This window comes from Ostrinia nubilalis, chromosome 25, assembly GCF_963855985.1.
Source record: "Ostrinia nubilalis chromosome 25, ilOstNubi1.1, whole genome shotgun sequence".
NCBI classification, from domain to species: domain Eukaryota; kingdom Metazoa; phylum Arthropoda; class Insecta; order Lepidoptera; family Crambidae; genus Ostrinia; species Ostrinia nubilalis.
In genome coordinates this window covers 3,067,812-3,086,971 of record NC_087112.1, presented here as the reverse complement: position 1 = coordinate 3,086,971, position 19,160 = coordinate 3,067,812, and the positions used below count along the sequence as shown (strand labels likewise).

General features: G+C 38.9%; 1 protein-coding gene and 1 non-coding gene across 2 annotated transcripts; both read left to right on the top strand.

Annotated features, from left to right (window-relative positions):
• Window positions 1-1,673: 1,673 nt before the first annotated feature.
• LOC135084071 (trypsin-1-like) lies at window positions 1,674-11,977 on the top strand. Its single transcript, XM_063978812.1, has 5 exons — window positions 1,674-1,740; window positions 2,250-2,634; window positions 3,156-3,411; window positions 11,084-11,233; window positions 11,800-11,977. The coding sequence occupies exons 1-5, from the start codon at window positions 1,674-1,676 to the stop codon at window positions 11,953-11,955; spliced, it is 1,014 nt and encodes a 337-aa protein (XP_063834882.1). The 3' UTR covers window positions 11,956-11,977.
• A 728-nt stretch (window positions 11,978-12,705) lies between these two features.
• On the top strand, window positions 12,706-12,777 carry Trnac-gca (transfer RNA cysteine (anticodon GCA)). The gene has a single exon. It is a non-coding gene; the product is annotated as a tRNA-Cys (tRNA).
• The last annotated feature ends 6,383 nt before the right edge of the window (window positions 12,778-19,160 follow it).

Here is a 19,160-nt window from a genome sequence, read left to right as displayed (position 1 = left end):
TTTTTTTCGTAAAAAAAAAACTTTGATCCTCATTTCCCACAAGTACGGTTTTGGCGCTTTAGTCTTTTTTCCTTTCCACTGACGATATACATATTTCAGCGACTAATCATCATCATCATTTCAGCCATAGGACTTCCACTGCTGAACATAGGCCTCCCCCAATGACTTCCACATCGCCCGGTTGGTAGCGGCCTGCAGCCAGCGTCTTCCTGCTACTTTTATGAGGTAGTCGGTACACCTTGTGGGTGGACGTCCTACGCTGTGCTTTTCGGTACATGTGGCCCACGACATACTACTCGTAGCGACTAGAAACTTAAATAAATATGAATGAATTTAAAATAAGTAACATACCTGGGTAAGCTGGACGCGGGCAGCGCACGATGAGGTAATCCTTGAGGAAATCTTGTCCAGCAGTGAACACCTTTAACAAAGAATAAACGAGGTCCATAAGGTGTAAATACAGTAATATCTGCCTTCTGTGGGATTTGAACCTGCCAACAGCTGACACTGTATAGTTGCTGCAATTAACGAAGGCGAGTGTGCTTTACTTAATGTGTGGTGGCTCGCTACTGCTCGTTTTTCAAAAGTTTTGACAGACATTACACTATCGTTATGTACAGTGTAAACATACACACACACACAAGTAAAGCTCACTCGCCTTCGCGAGTTGCAAGAACTTTAACTAGGCAACGAGTAGTCGGGCATGCAGACGCATGAGATTCTTACCGACTGTTGTCGGTATCTAAAGATAGAGGTCGCTACTGTCTATACATATTTTATAACTGAAATAGTAATAAATTAATTAATGCGAATAATTTAAATAAAAATACAAGAATATCATATTATAAACAAAATAGATTTTTTTTAGTAACAATTTCTTGTTATTAAGTAATTTTTATAAGACGCGCATATTTTGTAAGGTTCTTCTATTCGGCACTAGATGTCGCTACCAGTGTATGACAAAACCAACAAAGTTAATAAGGAGTAATTATTGAAATAGGTAAATAAATATCTCTTATTTAATAACGATAATTTTAATTAATCTAATTTCATAATTATAATATTTTAAATTGAACCCTGAATTACTTTTATAATATACAAATCTAGTTCCCAAATCCTACGCTAGAGGTAGTACTGTGTTTACTCATTGTATTAATAGGTGGCAGCACTGCATACCTGATAGGAATACTATTATTTCTAGGAAATTCTAATCTAAATGAAATGATCACATAGAGATAGCATTTTTGCTTCTTATTTATTTTTGCTATTTTTAGTTTGATTTTAATGGAAATTTTGTGATCGACAGAGTCGCCCCCTATAGGATTGATTTCAAACAGCACTTTGAGAATGTAACTTCTTTGTTAAATGATTGGAATTTAATAATTATCTGTAAATTCTGTTAATGTAGTAGTTATATTTTTAATTTGTTCATTCAAGTCTTTGTAAACATTATTTTGACGTAATAGTGTTGTAGAAACTCCACGTGTCAAAGTCAAAATGTAATTAAAATCGACAAAATATTGCACACCGTTGCAAATACGCAATTTCACGACTTATTAACTTCTTAATCAAAACATTCGCTCGCAAATTGAACTTAGACAGTTTTCGATGCTAGCCGGGATGTGTGTTTAAAAAGTATTTTTTCAAATCGACTGTCCATTTTGTGAATTAAAATGTTTTTCCAGTTTGTACTTGTGGTTCTGGTGGTGGCTTATAATGTGGATGTAGCACAGACTGAATGTATGTAATTTATATATTTGTTAAATGAATTTTAATTTTTTATCCCTCCGTGGACAGACGACCTCATAAAGACATTAGGAAGGCGCTGGATGCAGGCCGCTACTAAGTCCATTTATTTTTGTAATGTTTATGTTTGTCAATGGTCCTAAATTGATCGTGTATTATAGAAGACTAGCGGCCGCCCGCGACTTCGTACGCGTACGGATCTCGTTTTACCCCCTTAGGGGTGGTGTTTCGTAAAATCCTTTCTTAGCGGATGCCTACGTCATAACGTCTACCTGCATGCCAAATTTCAGCCAGATCCGTCCAGTGGTTTGGGCTGTGCGTTGATAGATCACTATGTCAGTCAGTCAGTCAGTCAGTTAGTCAGTCAGTCACCTTTGATGATAAATATTAATGTTTTATCCTGATGTCCTTTCGTCAGTACCAAACATTTCTGAAGTTCTATTAATTATTACCAAACATTTCTGAAGTCCTGTCATCAGTACCAAACATTTATATTGTTACAGCTTATGACTTAATAATAATCCCGGTACCAAAAGCATCAAAGCATCCGACTCGATCGAAAAAGATAATCGAAGTAAAACTACCCACGTTGATCCGGTACAGCCAATCCCAACACAGGAAGGGGCAAAACAAGCTTGACATCGAACAATACGAAGAGCCCACAGAGCTCCCTGACATTGACAACTTCCAGTACAAAGAAAGAGATGGATATAGAGGCTCAGATAGTAATTTTCATGGATATGACATGTATAGCAACTATGGCGAGGATAAAATCGTGGGAGGTTTTGAGGTGGACATAAATTTGTATCCGTATCATGTGGCTTATGGCACTAACTGTGGTGGAGCTATCATAGACAAGAAGTGGGTCATCACTGCGGGGCATTGTGGGTAAGAGAATATTTAAAATAAAGTCACTAGTTGATGCAGGCCACTACCAACAGATCATGGAAATCATTGGGGAAGGCCTGTGTTCAGCAGTGGACGTCCTATGGCTGATATTATGATGATAATTATGAGGAAAGTCACTAGCTCATTGATTCTAAAAAGGTTGGCATGGAGGCTAATGTTCTACAAAAGCACTGCTCTGTCTGTCCTCTGTGTAAGGCCGATAATGAAATTGAAAATTGTATTTTTACTTCAAGATTTATCTTTTGTATTCAGACCTTCATCGTCTTTAGGTTTCTTTTAATTTATACATTAATTACTGGCAATTATTAGTATCTACCGAGTATTTTCTTGCATCGATAATATTAGGCCCAAAAAGATCACATTTTGATCAGTAGTACAATCCCTCAACTAACTGTTTCGGGTTTTTAGTTTCAGCCATTATTTTCTGTGATATTTTACTTTTGCTGAATTCCCTAAATAAAATCAACCCATCACAAAATAATCTCAACCTTATTTCAAAGCAAGAAGCCGTACATTAGAGTGGGGTCCAAATACCTCAACCAGGGCAGGAAGGTGGACATCAAGAACTACCACGTGCACCCCACATGGAGTGCCAGCAATAAGGAGCACCCCTTCGATTATGACTTCCAACTCCTGGAGCTGAAGGAGCCTCTGAAGTTTGATGAGAACATACAGCCAGTGAAGATCGCGCATATCGAGGATATGGTCATTGGAAAGGTTGTGACGGTGACTGGGTGGGGAAATACGGAGGAAAACGTAAGTTTTGTTTATTTCAGACTTTAAAAGAGTGGAGATAGAGTCCACGTCTTGTATTCAGGTGGACCTTCTGCCTCTCACACTTAACAAACATATTTGGTAGTAGACTTGAAGTCAGTGAGCTAGACTTTGAAGCCCGAATTGGATTAACCCGGTAATTATAGTCAATATTGACGCCTGGGCCTGAAGCCATATTGGTGATTGGTTATTTTCTGTAATCATACTTAGTTTGGACAAAATAGGTTCAGGGTCTACATTTTGTAAAGCTGCAGATTCTGTATTTACGACATCATCTCAAGACAAGAGAGAGTTAGGTATACCTAATGTCATTAGTTACTTCTCAAGGCATCGATGGTCTTATTGTTTATTTTATTTTATTCAATAAGTACACATACAGGTTACAGTCATATTTATCAAACAATTACATCGCACCCTTCCTGGAATAAGTACGCAAGTGAAAAATGCCAACTTTTCAGGAGCGTAAAAAAACTGTCCTAAAAATTTATTACCATTATTAAAAATATGTGTTATACATCAAAAGATAGCTAAAAATGTCTGTGAGGGGCCTATGTATTTATATTTAAAATACACTTAATAGGTTTTGAGAAAAACTTAAAAAAGAGCGTTGCGTACTTATTCCGCGAAACATATTTAACACCTTGTTGTTGTAATTATGAATATTGCATTGTTGACATGTAAAGGAATACATGCTGTTTGGTATTATTGCAGATAACCACTTATTGGCGTTCAGATTTAGTCGTGCATTCAATGTGTAAGTGTAGTTTACGTAGTTTTTCCTCGAACTATTCGTATCGAAATAAATTCGTAAAAAGGATAACGTACTTTTACCTTGTGAAAAATTACATAACTTATGGTTGTATTTAAAATTATAGCTTTATTCAAAATCAAAAAGTTACAATATTTTTGCATAACTATATTATAATTTTCGAAAATTGCATTTTTAGGGAGAGACGAGCTATCAAAAGGACTAATGCCCGTTTTCACCATCAATCCCTAATTTGTAAGTGACTTCTATGGTGATACATAACAGGAATTTTGTTTTTATAGGGGTCACTTAAAAATTTGGGATTAATGGTGAAAACGGGCATAAAACTCATTTATTTTTGCAAGTAGGCTTTTATAAAGCACTTTTATAATTTTACACTCCCCAGTATTAACCCAACCACTGCTTCAGGACATTTTTTTTTACGGAAGTAGTAGATAGATATTTTGTAAAGTTACCATTTAAAACAGAAAATCCACAATCACCATTTGCAGACACCAAACCGAGGAATGAACTGCCGTTTGCAGTATTTGCGGACCAATACGACCTAAAACCTTTAAGAGCAGACTCTAATACTTTAAAGACAATCAACGCACCTGTAACTCACCGAGGAGCGGGTGTCTATGGGCGGCGGGTAAACACTTACCATCAGGTGATTCGTCTGCTCGTTTGCCTCCTTTCCCTTAAAAACCCAGAAACATAACCACACAGGTCCGTTAAATTAGAAAGGAAGTTACAGAAATCACTAGACCTAAAAAAAGACTAACGAACACACAGATTTTTTTTTATTAAAAAAGATACCTACCTGAAAAAGAAAAAGAAACAAGACTGACAGTATACTTACCTCATCATGCGGTCGTCTGAAATAATACGGAGACAACTCGCGCACGATTATAATATTTGATGCTTTGTGTTTTAAGGTTCGATTTATATTTCACTGAATAACGAACTGCTTGTAGGTTCCCAGCTGCAAGAAAACCCGAGAAATATTATAATGAGATGAAACGTGTTTGCTTCATAGATGACATTATGAAGATGGTCTTCAGATTTATGTGACAAAAAATGATTCGGATTACCGGAGTACCGATTTCTATAAAATAATAAAACAATATTTTTATATCAACGACCTTTTATCAGGAGTGGACTGGTCAATTGAAGCTATAATGCTATAATTTAATGAGAACTTACAGAGCAGATAATAATACATCTGATGTGACCATCCACCAGGTTACACTTCAGAGAATGTGCGAAGGAATTACTCGACCTAATTCCACCAGCCCCCTTCCATCATCAGACGCTGGTTAACGTATCATTCCTACATTGTCGACATTCCACCAGCTTGCACTAAGCGTTTCGATAAACTCTTTTATAATGCGAACAGGTCGCTGCCTGCTGCTGTCTCTCCTGAGCACTATACCGGACCTTATAGGCACTTACAGGTAGATATCTATCATCTTATACTGCATCTCACTTAACATCACATGCAATTGCGGTCAAATACCTTTTGCTACCTAGTTCTGCGTTGAGTTTATGAAGTCAATAGAAGACAACAAAATATAAGCTAGTGCCAAAGTAGTTTTATGAACCTTGATGGAACAGTCCAAGCATTGGGTATTGAATGGAATTTGAGCACAGATTTCAATGCAATGTGAATATACCACAAAAAAAACCAACCATGAAACGTAATATTTTCTTATACATCTGATCAAACTTTTTGATCCCCTTGGCTGGAGCTTAGCGTTAAGTACAGTCATGGCTAAGATTCTAATGGAAATAGAATAGAAAGTATTTATTTGTTTCAAAACAAAACCTTTGGCTGATAAAAAACTAGTAAGGATGGAAAGATAAGTAACTCATTAGAAAAAGATTGGATTAAGATACGGCAGGATTTGATTCACATTGACAAAATACAGATATAGGTTGGTATACTATCTATGTATAGATACAGAGAAAAAATACATCATCATCATTTCAGCCACAGGACGTCCACTGCTGAACATAGGCCTCCCTCAATGACTTCCACATCGCGCGGTTGGAAGCACATAGTACGCAGAACTGACGGCCGATGGGGCAGCAAGGTTATGGAGCGGAGGCCACGTACCGTAAAACGCAGCGTTAGGACATCCATCCACAAGGTGGTCCGACGACCTGATAAAGGTAGCGGGAAGGCGTTGGATGCAGGCCGAGTAAAAATACAATATAATTAATTTAGCGATGCCTCTGTGAGTGCAATAAACTGCAGCCGTTCACTATCAACTAGATGAAGGATTTGAAACGAAATTAATTGCTAAAAAACTCAAGTGCTCTCTAAAAACTATTTTTTTTACCACGTCTTGAGCTATGTGGTGCTTTGAGTAAACTGGATGAAGCAAATGAGAAGAAGTAATGTGAAGAATACCAACCTCACAGATGTTCGAACACTGTGAACAGGTTTTTCTATTGTGATCGCCTAGCTGTCTGGAGAGACGAATAGGTGGAAATCTATTGTTGCAAACCGCGTCGTGGAGAAAGTCGAAAACGTTTATAATAATTAATACTATAATTCATAAGAAAGCTGATACAGCTCCACATTTTGGATTATCAAGGCGAAACTATTGGCGAGAAAATACGTGCACAGATGTTTCAATTGTGCTAAATTGAATGCTACTGCCAAAGTACAAATAATGGTAGATTTACCAGAACAGTAAGTATCTCAATCTAGACAATTCATGAACAAGGGAGACGATTTTGAAGGACCCTTTTAAATGTTGATGTCCAAGGGAACAAAACTATAGAAGCCTATAATATAGTGATATTTATTGTCTGCATGACTACAAAAGCTACCCACATTGAACTCGTTGGTGACATCGCTTCCAAATCCTATAAGGTTCACACTCGATCAACCGGCGTGCAGCGATGGCGAACAATGCATTTAGGTCTGGTCGCCATCGCTGCACGCCAGCTGATCGCGCTGTGATCGCGTTGGTTTGGCCGAACCCTAAGTCTAATCGCCATCACTGCACGCCGGCTGATCGCTTGAGATTGCGTTGGTTTGGCTGAACCTATAAAGAAAGAAAGAACAGTTTTTATTTGGTCCAAAACTTATAGGTGCTTTTATACGCTTTGTTGAAGAGTGGCCGGACCTGTGAAGCAACCAGGATAGGAACATTGTCTGAGCCAGGAGTTTCATAAGGCCTGGAAATAAATGCAATTTACTGGACAAATAGCGTCAACACTAGGATAGGCACTACATTCCAGTGGCAAGTACAATCTGTGGAGGTCTGCGGAAGGTTGGCGTCCGGTCGATCAAGTACCACCTGAAAAGAATACAGTCAGTATTCCCTCATCGTACATACGAAAAGATGGCAACAGTTTTGAATCAGGTTGTTGCATTTTTAAACGTCTGACCATTACGAGTATGTCCTTTTGATTACAATAATCCTTAAAATACATATAAAAACTTGTATCATTCTATAATTGGGGACACACCGATTGTTGCTTACTGCTCCAAAAGACGTATAGATACATACCTTGTCACGCTGGCAATACACGCATAAGCTGATAAATTAACTCATGCGGCTTTGGAAAGTTGAAAATTTATCACGATAACTACGATAACGATTCACTGAAGAGAGAGACAGAATTTAAAATGGATCTTGTACTCATAAAGACCGATAATTTTACCACGTGGTAAGTAATCATTGGGACGAATTTTTGATAAACACACAGTCTTACAGGGGTATTTAGTGCAAAAAGTAGTGGATTGGATACTTAAATGACTGAAACTTAGTTAATTTGTGCTTTGTTAATGAATTAATTACATCTAAATAAATGTATCAATATCGGTATAAAATACAACATCGCCAAAAGTTTCGCAAAATATTAGCAACTAGACTTGCACAAAGATATCTACGTAGAAAATAACGTATCAATTGTTATATATTATAATGCGAATAAAAGCTTCGTGGAAGAATTAGGCATCTAGACTTGCACAACATAATGTGCACAAAAGTTTCGTGGAAAAACTACGCAACTGAACTTGCACTACGATACCCACCAAATAATATCCTAAAATAAGTATGCAACAATAGATACGCGTAAATGTTTTTTAAAGTCTTCGTGGAAGATGTATGTAAATATTAATATGCTATTATTCATACGGAACTTTATTAAACAATTAAATGCAAATATATTTCCTTCGTTTTTGCTATGGAAATTTAGATATTTTAATGTTGCAATATTTTACATATTTGTACATAATTTCTTCATTTTTAAGAGAAAAATTATGAAAAAAATTTACAATATGTATTACTTCCTTCTCGATTTTTTGGTGCAATAAAAAAAATATCGCACAAGTGGACTTCTTCCAGGGGGGGTGCGACATATCAAAATACATAAAAAAATGAAGAGTGTCTAGACTCTATTATGATGACATCAGGGCTACTAAAGGCTTCTCCTGCCCTCTATCCCCTTTAATTTTAATGATGAAGTTAAGTTTACCCATAAAGGTGACGTATCGAAGGTCGTCACAAATTCCTGGCCACATTTTCTACATTTAACAGAAATGCCAATCGCTAGCGACTCATGGAGGCACACTCACAACAGAAATATGGGAACAGTGGTTTCACTTCTTTTGATTTTGTACGAGTGCCTACATTAATGACGGTTGCGGGAAGTACCTGGATGCGGGCAGCGCAGGACTGATCATCGTGGAAATCCTTGGGGAGGCATTTGCCCAGCAGTGGACGTACTTTTGTATTCTGCATCGCTTGTAACATCATGGGATGAGACAAAATAATGCATTGATATGATTTGTAAAGTGTCAGCCCATTTTAAATGCAGACAACTAACCAGAAATTATCCTGACAACGCAAAAGATGGTCAAATGTAAAGTAAGACAAAGAAAAACCAAAGAGTTATGAGGAATTTTAAACATAAGTACATACTTAGATGAGATTTTTGTTATACTTAGTGAAGCAGTACGTGGCAGTTTGTGGCATACCGAGCTGCATTCCGAGTTTTAGGTGTCTCTATTAACCGAGTTTTTTTATAGTTATAGTGAAGCTGTACACTCGGTCACAGTGTTAACTATCAATTTCAGTTTTTGCTCTCGCTCTCATAAAATGGTGATTCTTTGCGATAGAACGAGACGACATGACCATGCCCATGACAATGGGCAGTTAACACTGATGCCGATAGTACGTGGTAACATGAGGCAACCAAGTTAGAGTTTAGGTGTCTACATTAGTCTAAAACAAAATAAAATACTGACGTAGCCCACAGAATCGCTAAAATCAAGTGGCAGTGGGCGGGGCAGATTGCTCGTAGAGCTGATGGCCGCTGGGGCAGGAAAGTTCTTGAGTGGCGACCACGAGCCGGAAGACGTAGCGTGGGCAGGCCTCCTACTAGGTGGACTGACGATCTGGTGAAGGTCGCGGGAGGTGCTTGGATGCGAGCGGCGCAGGACCGGCCTTTGTGGAAATCTTAGCCTTTGTCCAGCAGTGAACGTCTTTCGGCTGAAACGAGAAATAATAAAATAACTATTGGGCTTGCTGGCACCATTTGTATTGTGCTAAAGGTTAATATCAGCGCACGCGCGGGAGGCGGAACCAATGTGTTTTTAATTTACAATCTTGTTTTTGCCAGCGTTCTCCTCCTCAGCCAATTGGTCACATTAATGTTTGTTTAATAATCGATGATGATATTAAATATGCGCACATGTTTTGAAGACTGCAATAACACATTTTGTGTAGGTACTTACCTAATAAGATCTTTGGTCTGAAATTTTAAAAGTGCACAAGACATGTAAAGTAATATTAAACAAGACATTATTTTTAAGATAGGCCATTTTATTTGAGGCACAGTCACAAAATGCTTTTAAAGTTGTTGGAAATCCTGATAGCCAGTAGAATAGGACCACTCTAATTCTTCCAGTTGATGTCGCAAAAAGCGACTAACTAAGAAAACCGAACTTCTTATCCCCAGCCAGTCTGGCCTGTGAGGGGAGTGTAGGCCAAATCCTTCATTTGCCTTAGGGCAGCGTAAGACGTCCACTCACAAGATGGACCGACGACCTCATAAGCAAGCAATAAAGCGTCCATAATAAATATATTAAAGTTTTTCAAACCCATACATAATGCTGTACTATTAACATACTTCTAAGAATATTGTTACTAACCCTACTAACATAGTCTCTAAGATCAAATTGTTACCAGAATAACCAAAGTATGGACTGAATTGTCTGAAGGGTAGCAGGATGGCGTAAGGCCGCTACCAAACGGTCAATATAGAAATCATTGGGGGAGGCCTATGTTCCGCAGTGGACGTCCTATAGCTGAAATTATGAAACTAAAAGAGGGTTATGCCCCTATAAGCTTCACCCACACCAACGCGTGCAGATCGCCATCGCCGGTGCGATCATAGATAGATAGATAGATAAATAGTTTATTTGCAAAACACATTGACACACAAGAAGCAAAAAGTAAGATTAATAAACACAGGAGTAGCAGAAAAGATATAGTACATTACAAAGAGTAAGAAAGAAAATCCTGCGCCCTAAGGTATAAGTGTGCCGCAGCGATGCAAACTCACAAGCAAAGAGCTCAGTGTAGACACTGCTCTAAAATGAGCAGAACACTGATTTTCAGCTCTTGCTTGAAAAAAAAAAAGAAGGAAGACGCACGAGAATGGTAGAGAATACGTTGGTGAAAATGTACTATTTTAAACCTACATAAATATCAAACCTACATAGGCCAATGACTGGTCGCGCGACCCATGACAGTCCACGCGACCTGTCATTGGCATAGGCCTGTGATCGCGCCGTGACCGCGCCGGCGATGGCGATATGCTCGCGTTGGTGTGGTTGAAGCATTAGTGGAGACTAAATGACCTGATAATCTTCCATTACAGGGTCCATACTCAAACGTGCTAAGAGCTGTGAGGGTGCCCATCATCTCCAAGGAACACTGTCAGAATGTGCCTTTCCCCTACTTCAGAGGAGGACTAACATCAAGGATGTTCTGCGCAGGATTCTCGGAAGGAAAGAAGGACGCTTGTCAGGTAGGTATTTGAAGTCAATTTGAAGTAAACAATTGTTCTTCTGAAACTAAACAATTGTTCTTCTGAGTTCGGCTATGTAACTCAACTTAATTTTTTTTGGCAAAATAGCACTTATAACATGTTATGCATAAGGTACAAAAGTGTATAGCAGTTACGAGTAGCTCGATGTGGTGTCATAGCATTGGTAAACTTAAGTGGCTGCTGGCAGGGTGGGTGCATAGCGTTGGGCACTTGGGCCAGAAAAAAAATCGACTACCACGGACTGGAAGACATTTCATTTTTTATTGTAATTTTGTTTCTTGTCATTCGTTTTTTTTGTGTGTTAAAAAGCAATAAACGTTTTATTATTATTTAAATTATAGTATAGCCGGCCTCCACTCAGTGGACTGACGATCTGGTGAAGGTCACGGCACGTCACGGGAAGCGTCTGCATGCGGACAGCGCGGGAATGGTCATTTAGGAAATCCTTGAAGGAGGTCTTTGTCCAGCAGTGCATATTTTGGCTTTACGAAGCTCTTTGTCCAGCAATGGACGTCTTTTGGCTTGACGAATTCATGTGATTCCAGGGTGACTCTGGAGGTCCAGCGGTGTCCTACGACCGGATCCTGGGCATGGTGTCGTTCGGCTACGGCTGCGCCACTCCCGGCTCCTACGGCGTGTACAGCAAGATCGCCAAAGTAAGATCCTGGATCGAGCAGACTACCGGCATCAAGTTCGATTAGCACATCAAAGAGATTTGGAATAGTCTGGCGTTTTATTTATCTTCACCTACCTTCGAAAATTAGCCTTCAAAAAAGGCGCTGGACGCAAGCCGCTACCAACCGGGCAGCATGGAAAGCATTGGGGGAGGCCTATGTTCAGCAGTGGACGTCCTATGGTTGAGATGATGATGATGATGATGATGACCTTCAAAAATGCGTTGACATTCTTTAATAAAATGTATGACGATTGTTAAACATAATAATAGGCCGTATAAGGTGAGTGACAGCAAATAAAACAAATTACGACTAGTGTGACAAAAAAAAATCTTAAATATTTACGACAAAAAGTTGTAGCTAGTTTTTATAGCTCTATTGCCTTATTTTCTATCTCCATTTAAAATATCTTTGAATAAGCACTGACAATAGATTATAAACAATTAATAACCCTCTTTTTGTAAAAACAGATCATTGTGATAGGTACAGAAACCACTAAGAAAAAAAAATGATCATGCACACAAATAATTATTTATTAGGTATTAATACAAATATTGTGTGTGGATCGAACCTGCGACCTCTGACAAAACAGCCTAGCACGCAAATCACTAAGCTAGGAAACATTGCAAATAGTGTATAGTTAGTGTAATTGAATGGTTCAATGAAAAATTCCTTTGAAAAACAAACAAACTTGTAACAAAAACGCCTGACCAAAAATTAAAAAGCTACCGCCCACGCGCGTCTAAGCCGTTCACTAATTTCATGCGGCTCGTCATCGGGGATATAGCTCAGTGGTAGAGCATTCGACTGCAGATCGAGAGGTCCCCGGTTCAAACCCGGGTGTCCCCTAGGGTTAAGGACTGTCCTTGACCTTTCAAATTTTTTGTTACTATAAAACAATATTAATAGAACATTATTAAGCAAGCATGCATTTTTTGTATGATGGTCTAATATTTTTTTTATTTCAAATTCCTTAAATTTTTTTGGGAGTCATTATTTAATGTCCTCCATTTGCCTTTGGTTTGTTGGAGAGGGTTGTCCCTGACTGAAATGATGACTATGATCATGATGATGTGGTGTGGTGACAGTGCAATGATGCGTGCTGTAGAAAATGATAATGAGAAATGATAATACCTAAGAGTTGTTGCACAATTTTTACATATTTTTTTACTCGAAATAAACTTGTTTGTTCACAATTTCTAGTAACCTTACGATATCCACTCTTTTTGTATTATTTATAGTAATAAAATGTACTTTTATTTTCCATGGCGATAAGTCGCTTCTGGTGCATATTCGAACTGATTTCACAACAAAACGTTGTTCATGGGTTAGTGCGAGTTGTGTTTTTTTTTAAAACAAGACATTCTTTTAGAAAAAAGCAAAGAAAGACAGGTTTAAGTTTAGAAGTAGCTTTATTTAATGAGGTCTCACAGTGCGCGTGGACGCACAGGTTGACACACTAACTAATTACAGAGCTCTATTCAACGCGGTGCGTTCGATTTATTGCTTCATTTAAGCAAGTACCGTTTGTGTATACGGGTGTTACACTAAGTGTTAATGTGATTTTAAAAATAGTTATTCTTTATTCGATACAATCAGAATACTAGGAGGCCATAGAATCAGGATAGAGGACGCGCCGTACCAGGTGAATTACGGGGACATCTGCGGAGGGGTGATGATCCATGCAGCGTGGGCGATGACGTCAGCACACTGTGGGTAAGATTGACATATCACATATTTATTTAATTGCTAAGTAAAGTGGCAGTCATAGCTCGTAGAGCTGATGGACGTTGTGGCAGAAAAAATCACAAGTGGCGAAGAAGTACCTAGTGTAGACAGGCATCTCGGTAGACTGACGATCTAGTACAAGGCTGCTCAACCTTTTGAAGAGTCGGGCCAAACGGTGGATTCAGTCGTTAACGACGGGCCACCTACATTTTTGACAGCTAACTTCAGAGAGATCTTAAAGTTTGTACACTGTACAGTGCTCGGCGGGATTTTTTATTTGGTGCGTTTTTTTTTCAAACTGTACATGCGCGGGCCACTTAAAATTCTTTTGGGGGCCACACTGTGGCCCGCGGGCCTGGAGTTGAGCAGCCTTGATCTAGTATGTCGCGGAACGGGGACGAACAGCGTAGGACTAGTCGTGGACATCTGTGGTTGGTATGATCTTAACCGTAACTTCAAACTCCTCCTATGTTCCTCTGATTAATTTCGTTGCGGGTCCAATGACAGTAACTTTAACCCGGGACACACTTGACCTTCACTGGGTAGATACTGGCTACACAGGATGGGAACGATACGAGAGGTGGGAATAGGAACGAGAGGTTGGTATGGACTATTAGGTAATAAGGTATAAAATCCAGAACGAGTTTATTCGACAGAAGTCGAAAGTAAATATAGACTGTCTGCATATCTCGTACTCCTGTGTTTACCATCAGGTGATATTGAGTTCTAATACGGTTCCATAAAAAAAACAGTAACACTTCACCCCTTTCAGCACAAAAGAGAACTACATCAGCGTTGGCAGTAGACATCGTTTCAAAGGATTAAAAGTCAAGATTCTCTTCCACAAAACTCATCCAAACTTCAAGCAGAATCACGAGTATGACTACGACGTTCAGTTGCTGAGATTGTATGGAAATATTAAGTTTAATAGGAAAGTCAAAGCTATAGATATTGGAAGTGAACATGGCAGACATATTTCGGTGGGGGGATGGGGGTATCCGAGGGAAAAAGTAAGTTTTTACCAAGGTTAATTAAAATATGTATGTACTTTCATCAAGGCTTTCGTGGCCCAGTAAAGGGGGATTGAAAGGATGAAGGGGAGAGAGAGAAATTCTTGACTTTGCTTCGATGATCAAAATACGAGTAATGAGACAAGTTTGAGTAAAATCACCTTAATACGAGTAAACTTATCTGTTCCTAATTATTTTTATCTACATTTCAATCGATTAAGTTATCTTAATTATTATTAAGAGAATAACACTTAGATTTTTTGCACGTTATTAATACTGGTATCTGTACCTAAGATTACAAAATATAATCGCTAAATTAATATTTGATATTATGAATTGATAAATAGAAATCGTAAATCCTATTGATCATTACATAATACCAATCGTGACGTCTTTTTTGGTAAATAGAGAGCTTCTGCAGTGGAGAATTCCACCAGCTCGCACTAAGCGTCTCGATGACTCTTATAATGCGAACAGCTAGGGACTGGAACTCGCTGCCTGCTGCTGTATTTCCTGAACACTATGATCCGGGCCTTTTCAATGCGAGAGTGAATAGGCACTTACAGGGCAGATATGTACCATCCTAGAGTACATCTGCGATTGCGGTCAAATACCTGCCTTATCTTGCATTAAAAAAAAGAATAAATGAACTGATGATGATGAGGATGGTAAAAGAGGCCCATTTATTAATTTATTTTCTTTATTTAATTTTTTAGTCAGACTACACAGACGTCTTACACCAAGTCAAGCTCCACCTAGTGCCAATGAGCAGGTGTCAGAGGGTGGACAAGAAATGGTACAACCACACCCTGACTGCTAGGATGTTCTGCGCTGGAGGGATGGGCAGGGATGCTTGTCAGGTAAAAGATTTTATTCTATACGGCGGTCACAGGCACATCAACACAGTCAAGATATTTACACACAATGTTTATATGAAAATCCAGGCCTCTTCAAGAGGAGAGTGATTAGGCAAGCATAGGCTTACATGGTAAGTATTTACCATCTCACTTAACATCAGGTGTGTGTAGTGTGATTGCAGTCTAATAACTGATTTGTGCTGCATAAAAAGTAGTGCATATTTTTTTTTAACCACAATGGGGAAGCAAGGGCCTGCATTTCGCTTAATGGAAAATGAGGATTGGCTGAAGATGGAAACGAGCTTCTCCCGGAATCACCAAGTATAAAGAAACTGCTTGTCTTACCTCTAAGAAGGCGCTGGATGCAGGCCGCTACCATCCGAGCATTAGGGAAATCATTGGGGGAGCGGAGGCCTATGTTCAGCAGTGGACGTCCCATGGCTGAATTGATGATGAATTTGGCGCAAACCGTGGGCAAAAGCTATGCCTTCTTAACCATAGACTCAATTCTGTCCTCAAGGGAGACAGTGGAGGAGCAGCAGTGTCTCAGGGCCGGGTGGTGGGAATCTCGTCTTTCGGCTATGGCTGCGGCCGGTACAATATTCCAGGCGTTTATATCAACATATCGGATGAAAACATACGGGAATGGATTAGAGGGTATACAGGAGTTTAAAGGCATAGCACACTTATTAACCTGAAAGGGGTCAACACCGTATCGCCTTTGGCCGCGCAGGTGAGGCGTTTATGTTACTATATGATGCAGATAAGTCTGCGTAGGAGTACGGATTTTCATACATAGAATACTGACCGCCTCGAATTGATAAGGTTACGATCCGTTTCCGGGTTGATTTGTGTGCTACGTCCTTAACAATGATAATGTTTTTTTTAAGATTACTAATAAGTTGTAGAAGCAAATTAATTAATTACTAATATTCCTTATTTTATATTAAAATGCATAAAAAAAACTAACCTGGGTTTGCTCGAGCACCATTGTCCATCACCACCACTAAAAACTTCACAAACTTTCCTCGAGACGTCCGTTCGCGGCGGAGGTTGGATAGCGACTGACTGTCCGGTGCTCGAACTACAATAAAGTGAACGATCGAATGAGTAATAGAACTAGAATGAGTGAGTGAATTGACGGAACGAGTTGCCGGATCTGACGTCAGTCGATATCCAATACTTATAAAAAAAAATTGATGTTGAAATTATTTATTAAAATTATTATTATTAAATACGAATAATTTTATAAATTATCCTATTATAATATAACCTTTGGGCCAAACAGAAAATTAGACGTAAAAAAAAAACATTAATCACCGCAGTAAATAAATAAATATTCTTGGATATTATACACTGCGCCATCCAGTCCCAAACTAAGCAAAGTTTATACCTACTATGGATACCAGACTAGGTATACAATACATGGGTGAATATCAACAAACTCGTTTTTTGCCTAATTCCGGTGGCGAATTTTAATTTCCACTTTCCAAAACTTTTTTGTGGCAGAAATAATAGTAAATGACTTGTATTATTCAATGATATGGTAGAGATCAAAATATTATTAATACTTCTCGAGATATGTTAATTTGAAATTATCAAGAGCCACCGAAATTGTATTTGAGCCACCGGAATTAAAAAACAGTCCACCGTAATTTATTTATACAGCGGTATTACGAATGTTATGGATGTTTGTCTCAAATTACTTATTTATTTGTAATCAATTAAGTATTATTATCCAGTAAAGATGTTTATAATTAATAACAATATTCAGGCCTGTGTTGTGACCCTAAAAAGCATCAGATCTTCCCATGTAAGTCTTAAGAGGCGACTAAGCAATTAAAATACTGGAGGGTGGGCTGCAGCATCTTTCCAGGTATTATACTACCATACTGGAACTACCAACCAGCCTGCTAAGCATGGTGATAATGGCAAAATCCCTCCATAGAGAACAAATCCCAAACTTTCTGGCTCTAGCCGCCAACAGCCCCGTTATTCTAGACTCATCACAAAGACATCATACATGACCCTCAAACTCAGAAACCAACTCTAGTCCCGGGAGGGCGACCAACTGCCCCAGGTTAGTGTTAGGTTTATCTTCCATAAGTAAAAATGTTGGTCCAAGCTAGCCAAGTTTTCATGATGATATCATACCTATCCTACACTCAGAATTACGCAACTAATTATTCGCTAAAGACCAAGCGAAGTGGAGATTAAGTATGAAGATATTTCTAGACCTATACCAGCTACTGAACTAACACATTACATGTTTGTGACAGGCTAATTTAACGGAAAACTATGCAAACCTAGCGACAATGAGCTAAATGAAAGTAGTACAATTAAGAAACGGAGGACTAAATCCAGCCAGCCTCATGGAGAGAGAAGGCCTAGCAAAAGATGCCAGAACTGTAAAAGCGTACTGAGCTGCACCCTAATAGTACTGCAAAAATCAAAATGTAGTAATCATTTTTAGACGAACAGGCAATTTAATCACATGTGCATTCTCCGATCACCACACAGCTTATGACCGCAGTCTATGGAGGAACACTATCTGCGGTCGCGATCCTCATCAGTGAGGGACCGAGGAAGAAGAAGAAGTGATCACCGAAATAGAAGAATTCCGAATAAAAGATGCTCAAAAGATGTTGACTGATGAAGCCTAAGCCACGACCAGTGCCAATCCAGCTCCAAAACCCCACGAATTTTCAGCTCGAGTGGCAGAATAGATTGCAACCTACGAGACTAGGGAAATTTTAGCTGTTTCAGAACTATTCTTATCTGTTTTTAAGATTTTGCTTAGTATCGATGTATAAATAGCCATCCAAGTCCTCACGCTGATACAAAGTGTATTATAGAGCCAATTTTTTTTTGTAATAAATCGAAAGTATGTATTTGCGAGGACCAAATTGAATATACCTACCAACATGAATAAGGAAGATAGCAGAACCATTTTGGTAAATGCCTAAGCTGCTAGGAGAGATTAAGAAGCACTACTAGTAATTAGGCTGAAGATCGAGATTATTCCGACACTGTAGCGAAGATATCCTAGACTTTAGCTTGAGCGAGATTAGAATGCCCTATTAAAAACAACAAGGTATGTACCAGGAGATAATGAAATCACAACTGAGCTTATGAAATCAGATGGAATGCTAGTACTAAAGTTCCCTTAAATACCACCATGTTTATTGGCCGATAAACCAAAAAATAAGACATGGTGGTGGTGGTAGAGACTGGAATGGAATGGACGTTGGCGATGATCCAGAGTCAGGTGAGGCCTCCTGCTTCGGGCTTCACCGCTTTTTCCTGAAATATGACACTCGCTATCCAACATCCAGTCTCCCGGACAACCTCATTTTCGAAAAGACGTTCGTATACTACGTACATATTTAATGCCGCGTCAAATTATGCAGAAGACTGAGGACTATAATCAGTCATTATTATTGGCCTTCTTGTACATATTTCGATTCGGTCAAGACCTGGGCTGTGCTACAGTCTCTTTAATGGCGTCAAATTGATTGTCGATACATGCAACTTCTGAAGTATTTGTATGAAAACTTCATCATATCAGCCCTCCCCCAAGATCAGAACTCGAAACTTATCTGATTGCTGCGAGGGTTCAGAGTTGGAGACACCATAA